The sequence below is a fragment of the Alexandromys fortis genome, unplaced genomic scaffold (assembly GCF_014885135.2).
Source record: "Alexandromys fortis isolate MF-2015 unplaced genomic scaffold, M_Fortis_MF-2015_v1.1 scaffold_99, whole genome shotgun sequence".
Classification (NCBI taxonomy): domain Eukaryota; kingdom Metazoa; phylum Chordata; class Mammalia; order Rodentia; family Cricetidae; genus Alexandromys; species Alexandromys fortis.
Window position 1 is genome coordinate 2765286 of NW_026067982.1, and position 20408 is coordinate 2785693.

At 38.9% G+C, this 20408-nt stretch overlaps 1 protein-coding gene across 1 annotated transcript in view; it reads right to left on the reverse strand.

Annotated features, from left to right (window-relative positions):
* Gphn (gephyrin) overlaps nucleotides 1-20408 on the reverse strand; it is a 326333-nt gene that overhangs the window by 14107 nt on the left and 291818 nt on the right. The window contains exon 17 of the mRNA XM_050158607.1: nucleotides 13741-13828. Coding sequence (XP_050014564.1) covers nucleotides 13741-13828 — 88 coding nt within the window. The remainder of the gene's footprint in view (nucleotides 1-13740; nucleotides 13829-20408) is intronic.

Consider the following 20408-nt stretch of genomic DNA (forward strand, 5'->3'; position numbering starts at 1 on the left):
TCTCTGAGATAAAATTCTATGACCAAGAGAGACCATTAATAAAGAAGTCTTAGGAAGTTGTATTTGGTGTGGCAAGATGTGCTCATGGTCACAACAGTGGTACAAATGTTAGGGGTAACTAACTGTTTTCTGATTAGATCTAAGCCATGTCTAAGTGGAGGAAACACATTGCTGGTATGATGAATCTGGCTAACAACCATGGCTGGGGAGCTTATCGGCCCCAGGATGAACCTACTATTATCATTCTGCCAAATGAACGTAGTATTAAACTGTCCTCTAACTTCATATTACTGATAGGTTAGTGCAACCACCAGGCCTCGTTAGAGAGGTTTCTTTGTGCAGTAACAGTGGTTAATGCAGCATCTCACAGCTGGCCAAAGTGCAGAGGACTGCTCAGCAACAGGTGGACCTTCCTAAGGCTCAGGGATCAGTGCACAAGTGGGGGTAGATTCAAGAGTCCACCACTAACTGAGAAACTGTAGGCAACTGATGGTTTTTCTGGGGAAGCTGTGTCAGCTCCTGGCAGGCTGACCACACTCTATCGATGGCCTGTACTCATCCGTGCAGGAGTGCGAGCCTTTGAGATGTGTCAGACCAACTCACTCTCTTCCTGTTTTCCTTCCATTCTTTTTCAGGGCGTGTCATCTCCAGACAGGGTTTCTCTGAGTAGCACTGGCTGGCTGTACTAAAACTTGCTCTGTAGACCAGGCTAGTCTCAAGCTCGCAGAGATCCACCTGCTTCTGCCTCCTGAGTGCTAGGATCAAAGGAGTGCACCACCACCCAGCTCCAACTCACTTTCTAGTACTTCAGCATATTCTCGGTTTTTAGGACAAAGCCTTGAGTTTTATTGATAAATGTCACATCAAAGAGTCCTGTATCTTCTAGCACTCTTTTACAATCCTTTGTCTCCTCAGTCAGTCTTTATACCTACACGGTAAACACTGATCGACTAGACATCTCTTAACCTTACCTAATTTCAAAGTGATATTTTTCTTCAAAGGGATATTTTTCTGGATTTAAGTTCTCTATTGGCAGTACATTTTTGAATTTTGGAAATGCTATGCTATTTGATTGTGTTCTGGGTTCTATCATGTATGTCTAAACAATCTCTGTTAATTTAATTTTCACTTTTGAGGCAAAGCGCTCTGGTGACATTGCTCATTGTTACTGGTTTTCAGTAGTTTTGCCAGGATTACTCAAGTGTGGTTTCTTTCTGGTTATCCTACTTTTGATTAGTAGAGCTTCCAGAATCTCTGGCTGGCTTTTCTTTTTCTTCCTTCCTTCCTTTTTCTTTTCTTTCCTTTTTTTTTTTTTTAAAAAACAAGTTTTGAAAAGTCTTTGTTAGGGCTGGAGGATGGTTCAGGCAGTGAATTGGTTGCTATGCAAGCTTGAGGGACTATTTTATAAAAATTTCTTCTCTCAATTTTAAGTCATTTTGCTAGAAAGCTCTGGATCATGATATATTCCTCCAGAAAAGATTTGTTTTCTTTTAGCAACCAGTTGAGGTAGATTCAGATTATTCTCCTTATCCAGGGACTGAAATAATTTTATACTGGGGTTTCAGTTCCTTTAAAGGCCGATGTTTTGTCCGTGAAGCACTACCCTTCTTCAAGGTTTTAAACTAAAGTCTGAGATATTTTCCAGATACTCTCCTCTAGGGAAAAATTTGAATGCTTTTCTTTCTTTCCTTCCTTCCTTTCTTTTTTGAGACAGGGTCTCACCATGTAGCCCTGGCTGTTATGGAACTTGCTATACAGACCAGGTACACCTGGAACTAAGAGATTCATCTGCCTCTGCTTCCCAAGTGCTGGGTTAAAGGTGTGTACCACCATGCCCAAATAAACCTTGACTTTTAAAGAATTATGAAAAATTTGTTTGCTTCATTAGCTTCTCAGTTACTCTTTTATACTTGGCTTCTTGGTCTTTTGTGCCAACACCTCCTGCTCCAACAATCCTTGGGGATTTGTGATTTTTTTCCTTTTTGAGACAAGGTTATCTATTTATGCAGCCCAGACTGGCTTTGAATTCAAGGTCCTGCCTCAGCCTCCCAGTGGTGGAATTATAGGCAGCTGCTACTATACTTGGTTTCAGCAAATGTTTCCAAATGCTTATTAAGTATCAAGAATTCTGTGTGTTGAGGATATAATGGCAGACATGCCTTGAAACAAGGAAACTATATTATGTATTCTTATTAGATGAAAACAATTCTTCAAAAGCAGATTAACAAAATAAATGCCATTTGTGGTACTTGCTACAAAGGAACAGTCAGTCACTGTGTGAGAGAATACTAGGAAGTGGGCTAGAGAATTAGGAAAGGCCATTATAGAAGGGGTGGTGACTAAGCCCTGCAGAACAAGAGGGATGCAGGCATGCGAAATGTTGAGGACAGAGAGTGAATTATGTCATTTTTTGAAAGTAACTTTTCAACGTTACTAAATAAGCTAAAATCTTTAACTGATAGTTAACTAGTAAATAATTGTTAGATACTTAAGATAATTTTTATGTAAGATGTAATACTAAATTATTGATTGCTAAGTATAGTTTTAAGTTAACAAATTTTTAAGAATGTAATTTGCTTATTTTTATATGCTATAGAGAGGTCGGAACTTTAGAAGTGACTTTGATTTGTCTTGTTTTATAAACCATGCCTAAACAAAGCCTTAGTAATTACATTTTAGTTAACTCAAGCTTAATGAACTTACATGTGTGTGGATGCCAGAGGTGGACTTAGATATCTCCCTCAATTGCTCTCCACCTTTTAAGAGAATTCTTGAAAAAGAGTGAGGAAGGGGTGGGTGCACACATGTGTATGTGTGTGTGTGTGATCATTTTAAGGGCAGGTCAGAGGCCAACTCAAGGGAATTGGTTCTATTCTTCCACCATGTATGTTCTGGGACTCAAACTAGGGTCATTAGTCTTAGAAGCAAGCATTCTTACATGGTGAGCCACATTACTGGCCCCTTTCCACCTTGTCATTATTATTATTATTAAAATTTTTTTTCGAGACAAGGTTTCTCTATGTAGCCCTGGCTGTCCTGGAACTCGATCTGTAGACCAGAATGGCTTGGACTCACAGAGATCTACCTGCTTTTGCCTCCCGAGTGCTGGGATTAAAGGTGTGCACCACCACTGCCTGGCTTCCACCTTAGTTTTTAAGTGGGATTTATCACTGACCCTGGCACTCACGGATGTGGGATTCCATCCTCCTGCCTTTGCTCTACAACTCTGGAATTACAGTGTATGCCGCTGCACTTTCCCTTGTGCTCTGGAGATCTGAGTTGAGGTCCTCATGCCTGTGTTACAAGAACCTTATTGATTGAGCTCCTCCCCCACCCACTGCATCTTTGATGTTAAGTAATATTTTCCTGTTTGGATTTATACTTATTTTGTTTCTGGTTAAAGAAACACAACAAAGAACAAATTCCCCTTACTTGGGAGTGAGCAAAACATGTCCCAAACATGTTATTTATAAGTATATTAAAAAATCTATCTATCTATCTATCTATCTATCTATCTATCTATCTATCTATCTACCTACCTACCTACCTACCTACCTATCTATCTATCTATCTATCTATCTATCTATCTATCTATCTATCTATCTATCTATCTTTTAAGTGTGTGAATGTCTTGCTTGCATATATATTTGTGTTCCTGGTGCCCGTGGAGGCCAGAAGAGGGCATGAAGGTCTCTGGAATTATAGTTATAGACTTTTGTGCATCACCATGAGGAGCTGTGAACAAACCTGGACCGTCTGAAGAGTAGTCATTTCTCTAACACACACAGAGAATCCTCTCCAGCCCCTGTGCTCATTTTTCAAGTATTTTTTGTTGTTGGCTTGAAAAATAACTTATTGGTAATGTTTTAGCCTTCTAAAATTCAGTCTTAAATTTAAGAGAAAGAAAATTTTAGAATATCTTTATATTTAAAATTATCTCCAAAGTTCCTAGGGGGCCTCTAGAAAACCACAGGTTGGTTCTTGAATCATATAAGAAGAGGTAGTAAAAACAGTTGGGCTTGTTTGAAGTGTTTTAAGAGTTTCATAGAAGGAGCTGCCTGTTTGAGAAGAGATGCTCAGGTAGCCCTAGGTTAGATTCCTAAAATTGGCATTAACACAAATATATCAGCAACTGTGATGTTTACACCAATTTGATTGGACTGATAAATGCCTAGGAACTTAGTTAAAACTTTGGGCGGTATCTGTGAGGTTGTTTCCACAAAGGATTGGCTAAGTGAGAAGAACTGTGATTTGAAGTTGAATATCATCTGAGAGAATAAAAGGAAAAGGAGCAGGCTCAGTGGTGCAGACACTTCTCTCTGCTTCCTGGCACCCTGCTGTCAGCTGCTCTGTTCCATCAGGACTTTTTTGACAGGAAGAACTGAAACCTCTAAAACAACAGCTGTAATAAAGCCCCTCCCCTACACTGTTTGTATCAAGCTTTTATGAAAGAGGTAAAAAGTGACTAACACAGTTTGCTTTACCGGAGCTCTCTAGAGATTTGATAGATAAAAAAATCTTTGTAATTTTATCACCAGAGGAAACATTCACCAACACTTCTCAGGCTGGTCTCAAAGTCACAGTTTTCCTGCTTTAGCCTCAAAAAGTTAGGATTAGAAGTATATGCCACACCTGGTTGATCAAACTTTTATGAAATTGTTTTCCCCAAAGAGATTTCACACAGTCCTGACAACTTGCCAGACCACCCTGCAGAAGAGACTAGAATTAAATCAATAATGAGTCAGTGATGGGCGGGGCCACACCTTGATGATGAACTCTTAGTTATGCTTACATCAAGTTTAACTTGAACTTCAAGCCAAGGTCTTGAAGACAGACTTTGGGTTGGGAGGTTACTGGACCTGATTAGTCTCAGTGTGGTCACATTGTGTAAATCTCCTTTTCCTGCTTTTCACCAGTGCTTGTCTCTTTAACTAGCTTACTGAAGACAGGTGACTGAACCTTGATTGTTAGGGCTGCCAGGGCCCAGGCTCCAGATCCTAGCAATTCCAGTCACAGCTCCAGCTCGAGGAGATAAGGACAATGCTCAGGTAAACTTTGGGATACCCTTATCTGAAAAGGATGAATTAAAGGTCTAGTGTAAGGATCTTGACAGGGAGATAGTAAACAAAATCAGTGTGCTTAATTTTATTAGCTTTGTTTTCTTCTAAATAAAATCCTAAAAAGCTGACATCTTTGTTAGCACTAATAGATTAGATTCAGAAGTGTTCATACTTATGCCAAGACTGTGTGTGTTATAAGTTTTTGCCTCTCTAGAGGTACTAGAAAAGGCAAACCTTAGGTCCGCCTAGTGGCATTATCCCACAATTAGCTCCTTAGTAACTAAAAAAAATTCTTAGTGTAAAAAAATCCCTGGAAATACATTATGCATCAAACAATCCTGACTTTAGGCTGTGCTCTTTTGATACTAAGAACAATTTGATAATGAAAACATGCTGCAAATCATTTCTTAGAGCACTCCCACAGTACAGACTCCAAACCCAGCCTTTGGATTTTACAATATGTCTGCTTTATCTGGTACTAAAAGCTTCTGGGAGACTTTGAAGAAAGACTTACAAAGCTATTTATGTGCAGCAAGTACAACTATATGCACTATTATCACCTTCCTTCTAGATATAATCTGAAATCACAGTCTTAGGTTGAGATTCTTTTTCTTCTTTGGTCTTTGGAAACTGAAATTCTGTTCCCAAAGAGTTTAAAACCAAAGTTTGTGAATGGAAATGTAGTATTTTCTGTTCAGGTTACTGAATTTGTTCTCAGAGACAACAGAATTCATAGACCAGAGTCAGATTTAGATCACCTCATAGCTGAAGAGGGCAGGGCTCAAGATCTTATATGTAACTATATATATCATCTATAGTCTAGCTCCTAGAAAATATGAATTTTACAACCAGGCATTTTAGCACATGTCTGTCTCACTCTAGAGTTGGAAGCAGAAGGACCAAAAATCCAAGGCTATCCTTAGTTATGTAGCAAGTACAAGGCTAGCCTGGTTACATGAAACCTTGCCCCAGAAAAATGAGGAAAATATGAATTTTGATAAAACTATGTGATGTGGAAGTGTCATATATCAATCTGTTGATTTCATTGGTTAAGCAAAAAAGAAACTGCTTGGCCCTGATAGGTTAAAACCTAGGTGGGAGGAGTAAACAGAACAGAATGCTGGGAGGAAGAGGAAGTGAGGTAAGACTCCTCAGACAGACTCCATAGCTCCTCTCAGAGACACACGCAATGAAGCTCTGACCCAGGATGGACGTAGGCTAGAATCTTCCCAGTAAGCGCACCTTGGAGTGCCTTCACAGATAATTAGAAATGGGCTAGTCCAGGTGCAAGAGTTAGCCGAGAAGAGGCTAGATTGAAATGGGCCAAGCAGTGCCTAAATGAATACAGTTTGTGTGTTGTTATTTCGGGGCATAAGCTAGCCAGGCGCCCGGGATGCTGGGGACACAGCCCCGCCGCTCCTATCACTACAACTATGTTATTACTATAATTTTTAAATTTAAGTTATTACTATGATATATAAGAAAATTTAGGAAGGGATAGACTGGCAAAACATTTCTAAAATATTTCTGAGACAAAATAGATTTGATTATTATAGTAATGAATATTTTACTTTAATAACATTATTCAATGGGTCCAATAATTGTACACCAACATTTCATTCAGACATACAAGCTTAGTGATGCTACAATGCTTAATCTGACACTTATAGAGGACTAAGATATACTATGTGCAAAATTCTTAGTCATCTAAAATCATACATATGTATATATTTTTTCATTGCAATTATCTTTTTAAATTTTTTATTGAGCTCTACACTTTTCTTTTATGATACTTTGAATAAATAAGGGCAAAAGGAATCCCCATTCTTTGTTCTTCTTGTCAGGAGGAGAAGCTAAAGAATTTGGTAAAGTTTAGAAAATATGGTGGGCAACACCACCACCACCAAAAAACAGATGGAATTAATTAACAATCACTGGTCATTACTATCTCTCAATATCAATGGACTCAATTCACCAATAAAAAGACCCAGGCTAACAGAACGGATAAGAAATCAGGATTCACCCTTCTGCTGCATACAAGAAACACACCTCAATATCAAAGACAGATATTAACTCAAGAGTAAAGGGTTGGAAAAAGATTTTCCAATCAAATGAACCAAAGAAGCAGGCTGGTATAGCTATGCTAATATCTAACAAAATAGATTTGAAAACAAAATTAATCAAAAGAGATGGAGAATGACATTTCATATACACCAAAGGAAAAATACACCAAGATGATGTCTCAATTCTGAACATCTATGCCCCAAATACAAGGGCACCCATGTCAAATCACACAGTGAACCCCACACATCAATAGTGGGAGACTTCAACACCCCATTCATACCAATGGACAAGTAGGTCATCCAGACAGCAACTAAACAGAGAAATAATGGAATTAACATATTATGACTCAAATGGAGCTAACAGATATCTATAGAATTTTTCACCCAAACATCAAAGAATATACCGTCTTCTCAGCACCGCATGGGACCTTCTCTAAAACTGACCATATACTTGGTCACAAGGCAAATCTTCACACACACACACACACACACACACACACACACACACACACACACACACAACTGGAATAGCCTCTATATGTTATCAGATTTCCATGGATTAAAGTTGGGGTTCAACAACAACACAAACTACAGAAAACTTACAAACTCATGGAAATTGAACAACTCTTAACTGAACCACCACTGAGTCAAGGAAGAAATAAGGAAATTAATGACTTCCTAGAATTCACTGAAAATGCATGCACCACATACCCAAACATATGGGACATACTGAAAGTGGTGCTAAGAGGAAAGTTCAAAGCACTAAGTGCCTTCATGAAGAATTAGGAGAAATCTCACACTAGCAACTTAACAGCACACCTGAAAGCTATAGAATAAAAGCAAACTCACCCAGAAGAAGCAGACGACAAGAAATAATCAAACTGAGGACCGAAATCAACAAAATAGAAACAAAAAAGCACAATATAAAGAATCAATGAAACAGTTCATTCTTTGAGAAAAATCAACAAAATAGACAAACCCTTATTCAAAATAACTAAAAGGCAGTGACAGAAAATTCAAATTGACAAAATCTGAAACAAAAAGGGGAACATAACAACAGACACTGAGGAAATCCAGAAAATCATCAGGTCATACTTCAAAAACCTGTATTTCACAAAATTGAAAAATCTAAAAAATGGACAAATTTCTTGATAAATACCACATACCAAAATTAAACCAAGATCATATAAACAATTTAAACAGATCTATAACTCCTAAGGAAATAGAAGCAGTCAATAAAATTCTCCCAACCAAGAAAAGCTCAGAATCAAATGGTTTCAGTGCAAAATTACACCAGACTTTCAAAGAAGAGCTAATACCAGTACTCCTCAAATTAGTCCATAAAACAGAAATAGAAGGAATACTGCCAAATTCTTTTTACGAAGCTACAGTTACCCTGATAATCAAACCACACAAATACTCAACCAACCCACGCAAATAGTCAACAAAGGAAGAGAATTATGGACCAATTTCCTTCATGAGCATGGATGCAAAAATACTCAATAAAATACTGGCAAACCAAGTCTAAGAACACATCAAAAAGATCATCCACAGTGATCAAGTGGACTTACCCAGAGATGCAGTGATGATGGTTCAACATACAAAAACCTGTCAGTGTAATCTACAATATAAACAAACTAAAAGAAAAAAATCCACATGATCATCTCATTAGATGCTGAAAAAGCCTTTGATAAAACCCAACACCCCTTCATGATAAAAGTCTTGGAGAGATCAATGATACAAAGAACATATCTAATTGTAATATAATTATATTATAGAAAGCAATATACACCAAGCTGACAGCCAACAAAAAATTAAACAGGGAGAAACTCAAGCAATTCCACTAAAATCAGGAAAAAGACAAGACTGTTCACTCTTTCCATATCTATTCAATTTAGTACTCGAAGTTCTAGCTAGATATTAAGGAGACTAAGGGTATACAAATTAGAAAGGAAAAAGTCAAACTTTCACTATCTGCAGATGATTTGATAGTATACACAAGGGTCCCAAAAATTCTACCAGGGAACTTCTATAGCTGATAAACACCTTTGGCAAAGTGGCTTGATATAAGATTAACTAAAAAAAAATCAGTAGCTGTCTTATATACAAATGATAAAAGGGCTGAGAAAGAAACCAGGGAAACAACTCTCTTATGATAAAAACAATATAAAATATCTTGGGGGTAACTCTAACCAAGCAAGTAAAAGACCTGTATGACAAGAACTTAAGTCTTTAAAGAAAGAAATTGAAGAAGATATATCAGAATATGGAAAGATCTCCCATGCTCATGGATGAGTAGGATTAACATAGTAAAAATGGCCATCTTACCAAAAGCAATCTACAGATTCAGTATGATCCCCATCAAAATTCCAACAGAATTCTTTAAAGATCTTGAAAGAACAATAATCAACTTCATATGGAAGAACAAAAAATCAAGAATAGCTAAACCACTCCTGTACAATTAAAGAACTGCTGGAGGCATCACTATCCTTGATCTCAAGATCAACTACAGAATATTAAGAACATCATGGTATTGGCATAAAAACCAGACACATTGATCAATGGAATTGAATCGAAGACTCAGGCATAAACCCACACACCTATGGACACTTGGTTTTTAACAAAGAAGCCAAAACTATAAAATGAAGAAAGCATCTTCAACAAATGGTGCTGGCATAACTGAATGTCGACATGCAGAAGAATGCAAATAGATCCATATCTATCTTCCTACAGAAAACTCAGGTCCAAGTATATCAAAGACTTCAATATAAATCCGGTTACACTGAGGCTGATAGACGAGCAAGTGGGAAGCAGCCTTGAACGCATGGGCATAGGAGACAACTTCCTGAATAGAACACCAGTAGCACAGACACTGAGATGACAATTAATAAATGAGACCTCATGAAACTGAAAAGCTCCTGTAAGGCAAAAGCACTGTCAATGGACAAAATGGCAGAATGGGAAAAGATCTTCATCAACCCCACATCTGACAGAGGGTTGATCTCTAAAATATATAAAGAAGTCAAGAAATTAGACATCAAAAAAAAAAAAACCAAGTAATCCAATTAAAAAAATGGATGCTGACCTAAATAGAGAATTGTCAACAGAAGAATCTCAACTGGCAGAGAAACACTTAAAGAAATGTTCCATTGGGGCTGGAGAGATGGCTCAGTGGTTAAAAGCATTGCCTGCTCTTCCAAAGGTCCTGAATTCAATTCCCAGCAACCACATGGTGGCTCACAACCATATGTAATGAGGTCTGGTGCCCTCTTCTGGCCTGCAGGCATACAGACATCATTGTATAAATAAATAAATAAATAAATAAATAAATTTTTTTTTAAAAAGAAATGTTCCATTATCCTTAGCCATAAGGGAAATGCAAATCAAAATGACTCTGAGTTTATCTTACACCTGCCAGAATGGCTAAGATCAAAAACACAAGTGAGAGCTCATGTTGGAGAGGATGTGGAACAAAGGGAGCATGCGTCCATTGCTGGTGGCAGAGTAAACTTGTACAGCCACCTTAAAAATCAATATGGTGGTTTCTCAGAAAATTGGGAATTGATCTATCTCAAGACCCAGAAATAACACTCTTGGGCATATACCCAAAAGATGCTCAATCATACCACAAGGACATTTGCTGAGCTATGTTCACAGCAGCATTATTCATAATAGCCAGAACCTGGAAACAACCTAGATGTCCCTCAACTGAAAAATGGATAAAGAAAATGTGGTATAGTTACATAATGGAATATTAGTTGATGTGGGAGTGTCATATCAATCTGTTGATTTCATTGGCTGAGCAATAAAGAAACTGCTGGCTCTGATAGGTTAAAAGATAGATGGGAGGAGGAAACAGAATAGAATGCTGGGCGGAAGAGGAAGTGAGGTCAGACTCTGCGCTGCTTCCAGAGGGACCGGAGAGACCCGACAGCTCTGCTGGAGCAGAGACACCATGCTCAGCTCTCCCAGGCAGATGCACGAAATGAAGCTCCTCCAATCCCGGATGGATGTAGGCTAGAATCTTCCCGGTAAGCGCACCTTGGGGTGCTTACACACATCATTAGAAATGGGCTAGTCCAGGTGCGAGAATTAGCCTGTAAGGGTTAGAGTTCATGGGCCAAGCAGTTCTTAAATGAATACAGTTTGTGTGTTGTTATTTCGGGCATGAGCTAGCCAAGCGGCCGGGGTGTTGGGGACGCAGCCCCGCCACCGCTCATATTTCAACAATTAGTCAGCTGTTTAAAATAATGACATCAGGAAATTTGAAAGCAAATGGATGGAACTAAAAAAAATTATCCTGAGGTAACCCAGTCACCGAATGACGAAAATAGAATGTACTCACTTATAAGTGGATATTAACTGTAAAGAATAACCATGCTACAATTCACAGACCCTTGTTACCCTAGGTAATAATGAGGCTCAATAGAGGTGATCTCCTAGTTGGACTAGGGGCCGGTGGACATGGGAATTTTGTGGGGTGGGTGGAGGGGGAGAGTGTTGAGAAAGATACCTGGAAAGGGGGGCTTTAAGGAGTCGAGTAGAAGTCTGAGGCAAGGGAAACTTCCAACAGTCTACAAGAATGGCTCAAGCTAAGACCCCTGGCAGCCGTAGATGCATAGCCTGATGTGGCCATCCCTTGTGATTGGATTGGTAACTACCCAGGTTACACCAGAGAGCCTTCATCCTGATGAAGGTGGTGGAGGTAGGTCCAGAGACCCAGAGCCCACTTGAGCTCCAGGAGACCTGCTGAGGAGAGGAAGGAGGAATTGTAGGAGGTGCGGGGGGAAGGAGGGGCGGGAGGGGGGGTGTCAGAGACACCACAGGAATAAACCACAGAAATGGCTAGCCTGGTTCATGGGAACTTACAGAGTCTGTACCACCAGAAGAGGTGCCAAAGCTACAGAGAAACCCTGTCTTGAAAAACATAAGCAAAAACAAAAACAGAGTCTGAACCAACAACCAGGGAGCCTGCATAGGGTTGCTCTAGGCCCTCTGTATAAATGTGACAGTTGTGTAGCTTGTACTACTGTAGTGGCATTTCAATTGTATTTTAGTAAATACAGCTTGCCTGAAGATCAGAGAGTAAAAGAGCCCCAATGGTCAGCCTTACAGACCAGGCAGTGGTAACACACTTTTAATCCCAGTATCCACAGTAGGTTCTAGAAACCAGGCAATGCATGCCTTTAATCCCAGCCCTAGAGAAGATTAAAATGGGAGGAGACAGCTCTCAAACACACTCTCATTCTGAGATTCCTGGAGGCAGGATCACCATTTTCGGACTGAGGTCAAGATAAGAGCCAGTGATTGGATATTTTGCTTTTCTGACCTTCAGATTGAACTTCAATTTCTCTGAGTTTTTATTAATCGTGTTTCAGCCTTTTTCTGGGACTCATGGAAATGGGAGCAGGGCTGTCTCTAGTGTATTGGATGGCTCTTAGGAACCTATTCCTCATGCTGGATTACCTTGTCCAGCCTGAATACAGGGGGAGGTTCTTGATCTTATGGCAACTTGGTATGTCATCCTTTGCTGATGCCCGTGGGAGGCCTGCTCAGAGAAATACAGAGGAGGAGTGGACTGGGTGGGGGTGTGGGCAGAGGGAGGTGAGGTTAGGGAGTGGGAGGAGAGGCTGTGGTTGGGATATAAAATAAATAACAAATAAACAAAAATATAAGAAAATATGGTGGGTGAGATGGTTTCATCTGGGAGGTCATGTTCAAATTTTAGAATTGTAGATTTTTATCTTGGGCATAAATGTAAAACATAAAGGAAGTCCTAATGCTGTAAAAGTAAGTGAAAAACAAATGTCTAATAAGGAAAGAGCAAAACGCATTCTACAATTTGTGGGATTTTCCTCTACACTTCTCCTCATGTAAGCACCTTGACTGAGTTTTTATTTTTTATTTTATTTTTTAAATAAAGATCAGCACTTTCTAAAACCTTCATGTTTTCAGCTTTGTGGGGCTCTCATGAATAATAGATGCGTATCTGTTCTAGTTAGTATTAACTGTCAACTTGATACAGCCTAGAATCATCTGAAAAATGAGGCTCAGCCAGGTGGTGGTGGTGGTGGTGGTGCACACCTTTAATCCCAGCACTCGGGAGGCAGAGGCAGGCAGATCTCTGTGAGTTCAAGGGCAGCCTGGTCTATAAGATCTAGTTTCAGGACAGGAACCAAAAGCTACAGAGAAATCCTGTCTTGAAAATCAAAAAAAAAAAAAAAAAAAAAAAAAAAAAAAAACAAAAAAAAAATACGATAAAAAAAAAAAAAAAAAAAAAAAAAAAAAAAAAAAGGCTCAATTGTCTTTATCAGGTTGATCTGTGGGCATTTCTGTGAGGAACTGTCTTCATTATTAGTTGATTTTGGGGGGCCCACCCACAAGGTGGCACTATTTTATGGATAGGTGGCCTGTAAGTGAGCCTGCAAGCTCATGGTTTCTGCTTTAAGCTTCTACTTGAGTTCCTGTCCCCACTTCCCTGAATGATGAACCTGGAAGTGTAAGTTACTAATTTTTTTCTCTATGTTGCTTAGGGTCAGAATGTTCTATCAGAGAAGCACAGCTCAGCGGTGGTCTATGGTAAAGACACTAAAGTGACTAGATCTCACGAGTCTCACCTTTTCCCCCATCGATACACCTCCTGAGGTGATGATGACATCAGCACGGCTGATACCCTCGTTCAAGGCATTGAGTAAGTCATCTGGGCTGGAAAAATAAAGACATAATGTTATGTTAACATAAAAAGGGGCCGTGTAGTGCTTACTGAAAACTAAACACCACAAATCCTCTGAGTTTGCATTATTGTGAGTATAATAATGTGTTCTGTGTGAACTGGAATCCAATGGGTCTCTACAATGAAGAGTGTAAGTAGTAATGTGGAAAGGACTTTGTGTAAAATGCTGAAGTACTGGCTCCTGGTACTTTCACAGGGCTTTCTGTCCAAGCAATGCAGTATATGAGGAGACACTGGGGGCTGTAGGATGTCTTAAGAATTTGTCTGCCTACAAATGTCCTGTGTACTGAAACTCACATGTCCCTGGAATTCCTGGGCATGCAAGTTTAGTTAGTCACCCTAGGTGTTGTCAGGATCACATAACACTCTTTAGAGAAAGTCAGGTGTGGTGGTTCATGCCTGTTATCCCAGTATTCATGAAGCAGCAGCAGGCAGATGACTGTAAGTTTGAGGCCAGCTTGGGAAGCACAGAAGATTCTTTCTCAAAAAACAAACCCAAACAACAAGTGAACAAAGAATTTTTAAATGACTTGGAGCCTTGAAAACTGGGCTGGATTCTGACAGACAGAAAGGGACTGGCCAGAGCCTGGATGAATAATTAAACCTGTGGGATCTTGAGATCAGTATGGTCCACGGCTTGGCTAGGGAAATGATGAAGTGCAGTAAGATAATTCATCTTATCTTAAAAATACAGAGTCTAACATATAGGAAGTAAAAGGGGGAATTCCAAGGACTATGAAGAGTCAAAAGGTTTTTATTCAGAAAAGAAAGGCTAGAAAAAAAGATGGAAGGTTATATGAGTAATAGGACAGTATGAAAACTGGGGATTGAGGCTAGGCACATTCCTTGTTTGGCAGAGAAGGACAGGACCCTCATGGTATATATGTCTGTATCCAAGGTCTAGGGTGCAGGGGTACTTTATATCCTGCTCACACTCTGGTTTTCTGAGAACTTCGCACTTGTGGAAGACAGCAGTGTTTGTTTACCTTCTGTCTGTCTGTCATGGAGATCTAATACAGACATCTGAAAAGAGGGTACACCTGTCTTCTGATTATCTAGCTCTGACCCTTAGTCCTTTTAGAGCCTCAACTATTCTCTTGAGTTCCACGAGCTAACTCTATAACCTCCCATAAATTCTTCCTTTGCTTAAGGTCACTGGAGTAAACATTTGTTGACTATAAAGTTATCTTTTACTGTGACTGAACACATTTCCCAAATCTCTAATGTCTGTAAAACTAGATATCCTGTTACCTTAATGAACTACTTGATAAGGGAGGGGAAAAGATTGTTAGTGATGCCAGATGAATTGAGACTGCCTGAGCTTAAATTCTGGTGCTGCTACTTGCTAAATGTTAAACCTTAGAAGATTTAGTTCCTAAACCTCTTTGGCTTCAGTTTTCTATCTGTAAAGTGGCGATAATGAAGCTGTTCAGATATTGAATGCTACAATGTATAAAACACTAAGAAAGGTCAGATGTCATTTATCTAAAATTCTGGCAAAGAACAATTTTAGGATGCCAGGGATTTCTTTCTTTCTTTTTCTTTTTCTTTTTTTTTTTTAAGATTTAATTATTTATTATGTACAGAGTTCAGCCTCCATGTATGCCTGCAAGCAAGAAGAGGGCACCAGACCTCATTACAGATGGTTGTGAGCCACCATGTGGTTGCTGGGAATTGAACTCAGGACCTTTGGAAGAGCAGACAATGCTCTTAACCGCTGAGCCATCTCTCCAGCCCCCTGCCAGGGATTTCTTATTTTAAATTTTGGAGACAATCTTAAATTGGGATTTAAATACATTCATGTAGTTTACGGGAAAGGTGACAATGGCAAGATAGGTCATTTTCCTTGAATCACAGAACAACTTGGGGGTTGTTCTGGATCTCAGAAGCAACCTCCTAAGCAGAAGGGATGAAAAGAAAAACTTGCAAAGTGCTTTGTGGGAGGCTCTTTCAACCAATATAGGGACCATTTGCAACTCTTCAGTTAGATGTACAATAGTACTCATGTTCACTGAAGGCAGAATTCATAGTCAAAACTAATCCAAGATTCCAAAAAAAAAAAATCTGTAAAATAGATTTTAAAGTTAATAGGTGAACATGGAAGAGGGATTGTATTGAACTAAGTATTTTAAACAGATTTCATTAGTCCTTTCCAGTTTGATTTTGATTTTATGTAAAAGGACAGCAAATTATTCTGTTAAGTGGTGGAAATAACAGCACCATAAAGAATGTAGTTCAGGTGAACATCAACAAAACACAATTTTGTCCTGATACAAGGAAGCATTAGTTAATCTTAAGTCCCCCCCCCATTTATTTTTTGAGACAGGGTTTCTCTGTGTAGTCTTGGGTTTCCTGGAACTCCCTTGATAGACCAGACTGGCTTCAAACTCACAGAGATCCACCTGCCTCTGCCTCCTGAGTGCTGTGGTCACATTGTCTTGTCACAGCATTAGAAACCATAACTAAGATAGTGAAATTGCAAAACATAATCTGACCTGATATTTAAGATATAATTTCCTATCTTATAGATACTGATACTTGAGAAATAAAATTAGTGATAATAATGCTCATGTTTCAAAAAAAACAATATATTTTCACCCCTATGAGTTAATTTCAAAATACAGGTAGGCAGGATAGGGGGGGACTGAGGTTGACAGACACAGTGAGATATTCACGGTCATGTTTTCATTTTTAAGTGATTATTTTAAATGACCATAAATTCCTATTATATGTCTTCAGATGAAAGCTGTCATTATTTATCTAAATATATAAATCTTATTTGAATATGACAGATATTGAAGGGTCAAGTGTGATGGTTTATGCCTGTAATCCCAGCACTTGTGGGGCTGAAGCAGAACTGTATCAAGTTCTAGGGTACTCTGAGCTAGAGTGAGGTCCTGTTTGATCTTCTACCCCATTCTCCAAATACTGATGAAGGGAAAAATTATACTCAAATCATGTGAAGTATTTTCTCACTATTGGCACTATAGGCACTGTTCTATTAAGCAGTTTAATCTTCCAATTTCCCTTTTCTCAAACAGACACATTTTTTGCTTTTTTCTTTCTAAGACAGTGTTTCTCTGTGTAGCCCTTGCTTTGTGCACCAAGCTGGCCTCAGAAATCCACCTGCCTCTGCCTTCCAAGTGCTGGGATTAAAGGTGTGTACCACTAGTGCCTGGCCTCAGATACCTATTTTAAAATCTTCCTTCATGAACAACTAGTTTCAGTAAAATTTGTATGATTATTGCTTATCCTTTAAGAATAATTCTAAATATTCATTTATATTTGCTCACTTTCTACCCATTTTCTCTTAAATTACTGAGTACCTATTCACTGTTCTTTTATAGTACCATTGTTACATGACAACTTCCTTGAAAACAAACACAAAAACAAAAACCAACCAAACAAAAAACATTCCAAAAGAGTTACTTTACATTCATAAGATTGTATGTACCAGGCGACAGAAATTAGAGCCATTAACTGAAGGCCTTTTACCTTGAAGTCTAGAATATAGTTTTAGATAAAAACACATTACTTAGATGAACCTACAAAAATAACACTTTGTGTATGTGTGTGGGTGAGGGTGCTCCTCATTCTCTCTAACATGAGGACAAGGACCTCAGTCCTTTCCATCGTTCACATTCATTCACAACGTGAGCTAGCTGGGATCCAGTTCAGGTGTAAAATGTAGCACCTTAGGGTTGGCAAGAGACTTGAACCTAGAGTGGCTCCCAAGAGCCCAAGGCGATGTCCCCAGTTAGTCCCTTGGGAAGCTGAGGATAGGGAACCTGAAATGACCCTATCCTATAGCATTACTGACGAATATCTTTCATATCACCATAGAACCTTCACCTGGTGATGGATGGAGATAGAGACAGAGACCCACACTGGAGCACTGGACTGAGCTCCCAAGGTCCCAATGAGGAGCAGATGGAGGGAGAACACGAGCAAGGATGTCAGGACCACGAGGGGTGCACCCACCCACTGAGACAGTGGGGCTGATCTATTGGGAGCTCACCAAGGCCAGCTGGACTGTGACTGAAAAAGCATGGGATAAAACCGGACTCTCTGATCATGGCGAACAATGAGGGCTGATGAGAAGCCAAGGACAACGGCACTGGGTTTTGATCCTACTTCATGTTTTGGCTTGGTGGGAGCCTAGCCAGTTTGGATGTTCACCTTCCTAGACATGGACGGAGGGGGGAGGACCTTGGACTTTCCACAGGGCAGGGAACCCTGACTGCTCTTTGGACTGCAGAGGGAGGGGTAGAGGAGTGGGGGGAGGGGGAGAAGGGTGGGAGGAGGGGGAGGGAAATGGGAGGCTGGGAGGAGGCAGAAACTTTTTTTTTCCTTTTCTCAATAAAAAAAAAAATTACCCAGGCATCTATTTCAAATATCAAGACTTCCCTATCTCAAAATACTGGGGACCACCATTCTTTACAGCTAGATAGTGAGGAGACACAGAAGTTGTTCAGTGCAGAAGACTGGTACAGATTGCTGTTGGTGCTCTGCCAATTCAAGTGTTCAGGTTTTGGAGCCTGTGTCCTCTTTCCTACATCACTTTCATGTCTATCAGTTCCAAATTGCTCTAGAAATTTCCTGAGTCCTGAGTACAAAGAGGACCCTTAGAAGAACAAAAGAAAACACAGAATAGTGATACCAAATACAATAAGTCACAAAATAGGTAGCAGATGGGTAAATGCAACATTGAGAAGAGTTCCCAGGGAAATAAAATTGCTGGGAGGCTAGACAGTGTTAACAACAATAATGGTGACAATTTACCAAACACTAATTGTTATTCAATTACAACAATAAAAAGGTGTTTTAAACAATAAACATAGCAGGGAAGTGTAGTTTAGTAGTAGAGTACTTGCCTATTATGTCCAAGGCCCAGCACTGTAAAAAAGCAAACAAAACTCCCATGCCAAACTGACAAAACCCAATGAAATAATCAAGATTGATGGCATATGTCTATAATTCCACAACTAGGGAGGCTAAGATTGGACCATTGAGAGACCTAGACTACTCCGAGTTACAGAGTGAATTTCAAGTCAGCATTTGTAACACACTGAACTCTTTCCACAAGAACAACTGCACAAACAAACACATAGCACCTATTATTTTTAAAAGTTAAAATTTAGAGATGAAGATAAGAATACTCTTTGTTAAAGACTCAGTTTGTGGCCTAGAAGATTAAGTGGTATAAATAGCTCTAGGCATTCTATAAATGTGTACAAAGAAAGAAGCCATGGAAGAAATAACAAGAAACTTAGAGAACAGAACAAGATGCTGACACAAAGACAAAAGGGATCTTATTATAAGGAAAATGAACAGAGTGGAAAAAGAGAAACATTTAATTTACTCTGAAAATAATGGGCATAGAAATTTAAAAGGCTTACCAAGTCTATTTAGAACTGATGAAAAAACATAGACCTAAGCAAGTTCTAGTAAAAATTTGGTAATTTCAAGGATAATTTTAAAATCTCACAAATATTCAGACAGAAAGAAATAATTACTAAGAAAGGAAAAATACTTTGTCCTTAGACCTGTTTGCTATAAAACCCTAAAATAGAAAACAATAAATAAGCATTATTATATCTCTGAGAAAAAGGTATGCAATGCTAGATCTTACACTAAGCCAGCTGTCATTGACTAGTTGGGATGAAAAGAAATAAAAATACAAAATTAGCTAATAAACCACAAATAATATTCTGGAAATGTTACAGTAAATAAAGTAGAAGAGAGGCTTCGTGTCTGAAAATACATAGCTAAACTGAAATGGATGATGACTGATAAATTTGAGAACTATATTTTATTGTTAAATATTAACTTAAGTTACAGAAATTTACTGTAAGAAAATTTGGTAAATTATGAAATTTAATGCATTTAACGAAACAGCTCTCAGCATTATCTAAAGATTAAGAGAGTAAAAGTATCCTAAGGCTCTCATCTGACTGGCATATGTGTGCATGCAGGAAATGAGAATGTTTGCAGGAAGCATTCAGTGTCCCCTTTCTATACGACAGTAAGAATGTATTTGTCTATGAGGATCAGTATATGGAAGGAAAACAACAAAGGGTACTAACTTCCAAAATAGTAAAAGATAAAAGAGCAAATGGTAACTTCAGCCAAGCAACAACAGAGCCAGGAAAAGACAATAAAGATATATAAATAGTAACAAAAGTTAAGATGGAAGCAAAAAAAAAATCCTGGTAATCATTTATGCAAACTCTCTACTAAAGCAAACAGAATAATAACATTTCAAGCATATGCAAGATAGTACTTTCAGTTTGAACCTCAAACTATTTTATTGTTAATTATAAGGAAAATACTTCTAGAGATCAAAGACTGAAAGTAACGGCAGACAGACTTTCACAAGGCAAACATAAATAAGCAAAACTGCAGGCAGGGCAATGCTAACATCAAAGTTAAAACAAGAAAGGAGCATTAGAGGTCACAAGCTGCGGTGAGAGCTGGATGGAGAAGGAAGACAGCATATAGAACTAACTGCCCTGTCACAGTTCTTGTTTCATCCAGACTCAGTGGCTGCCC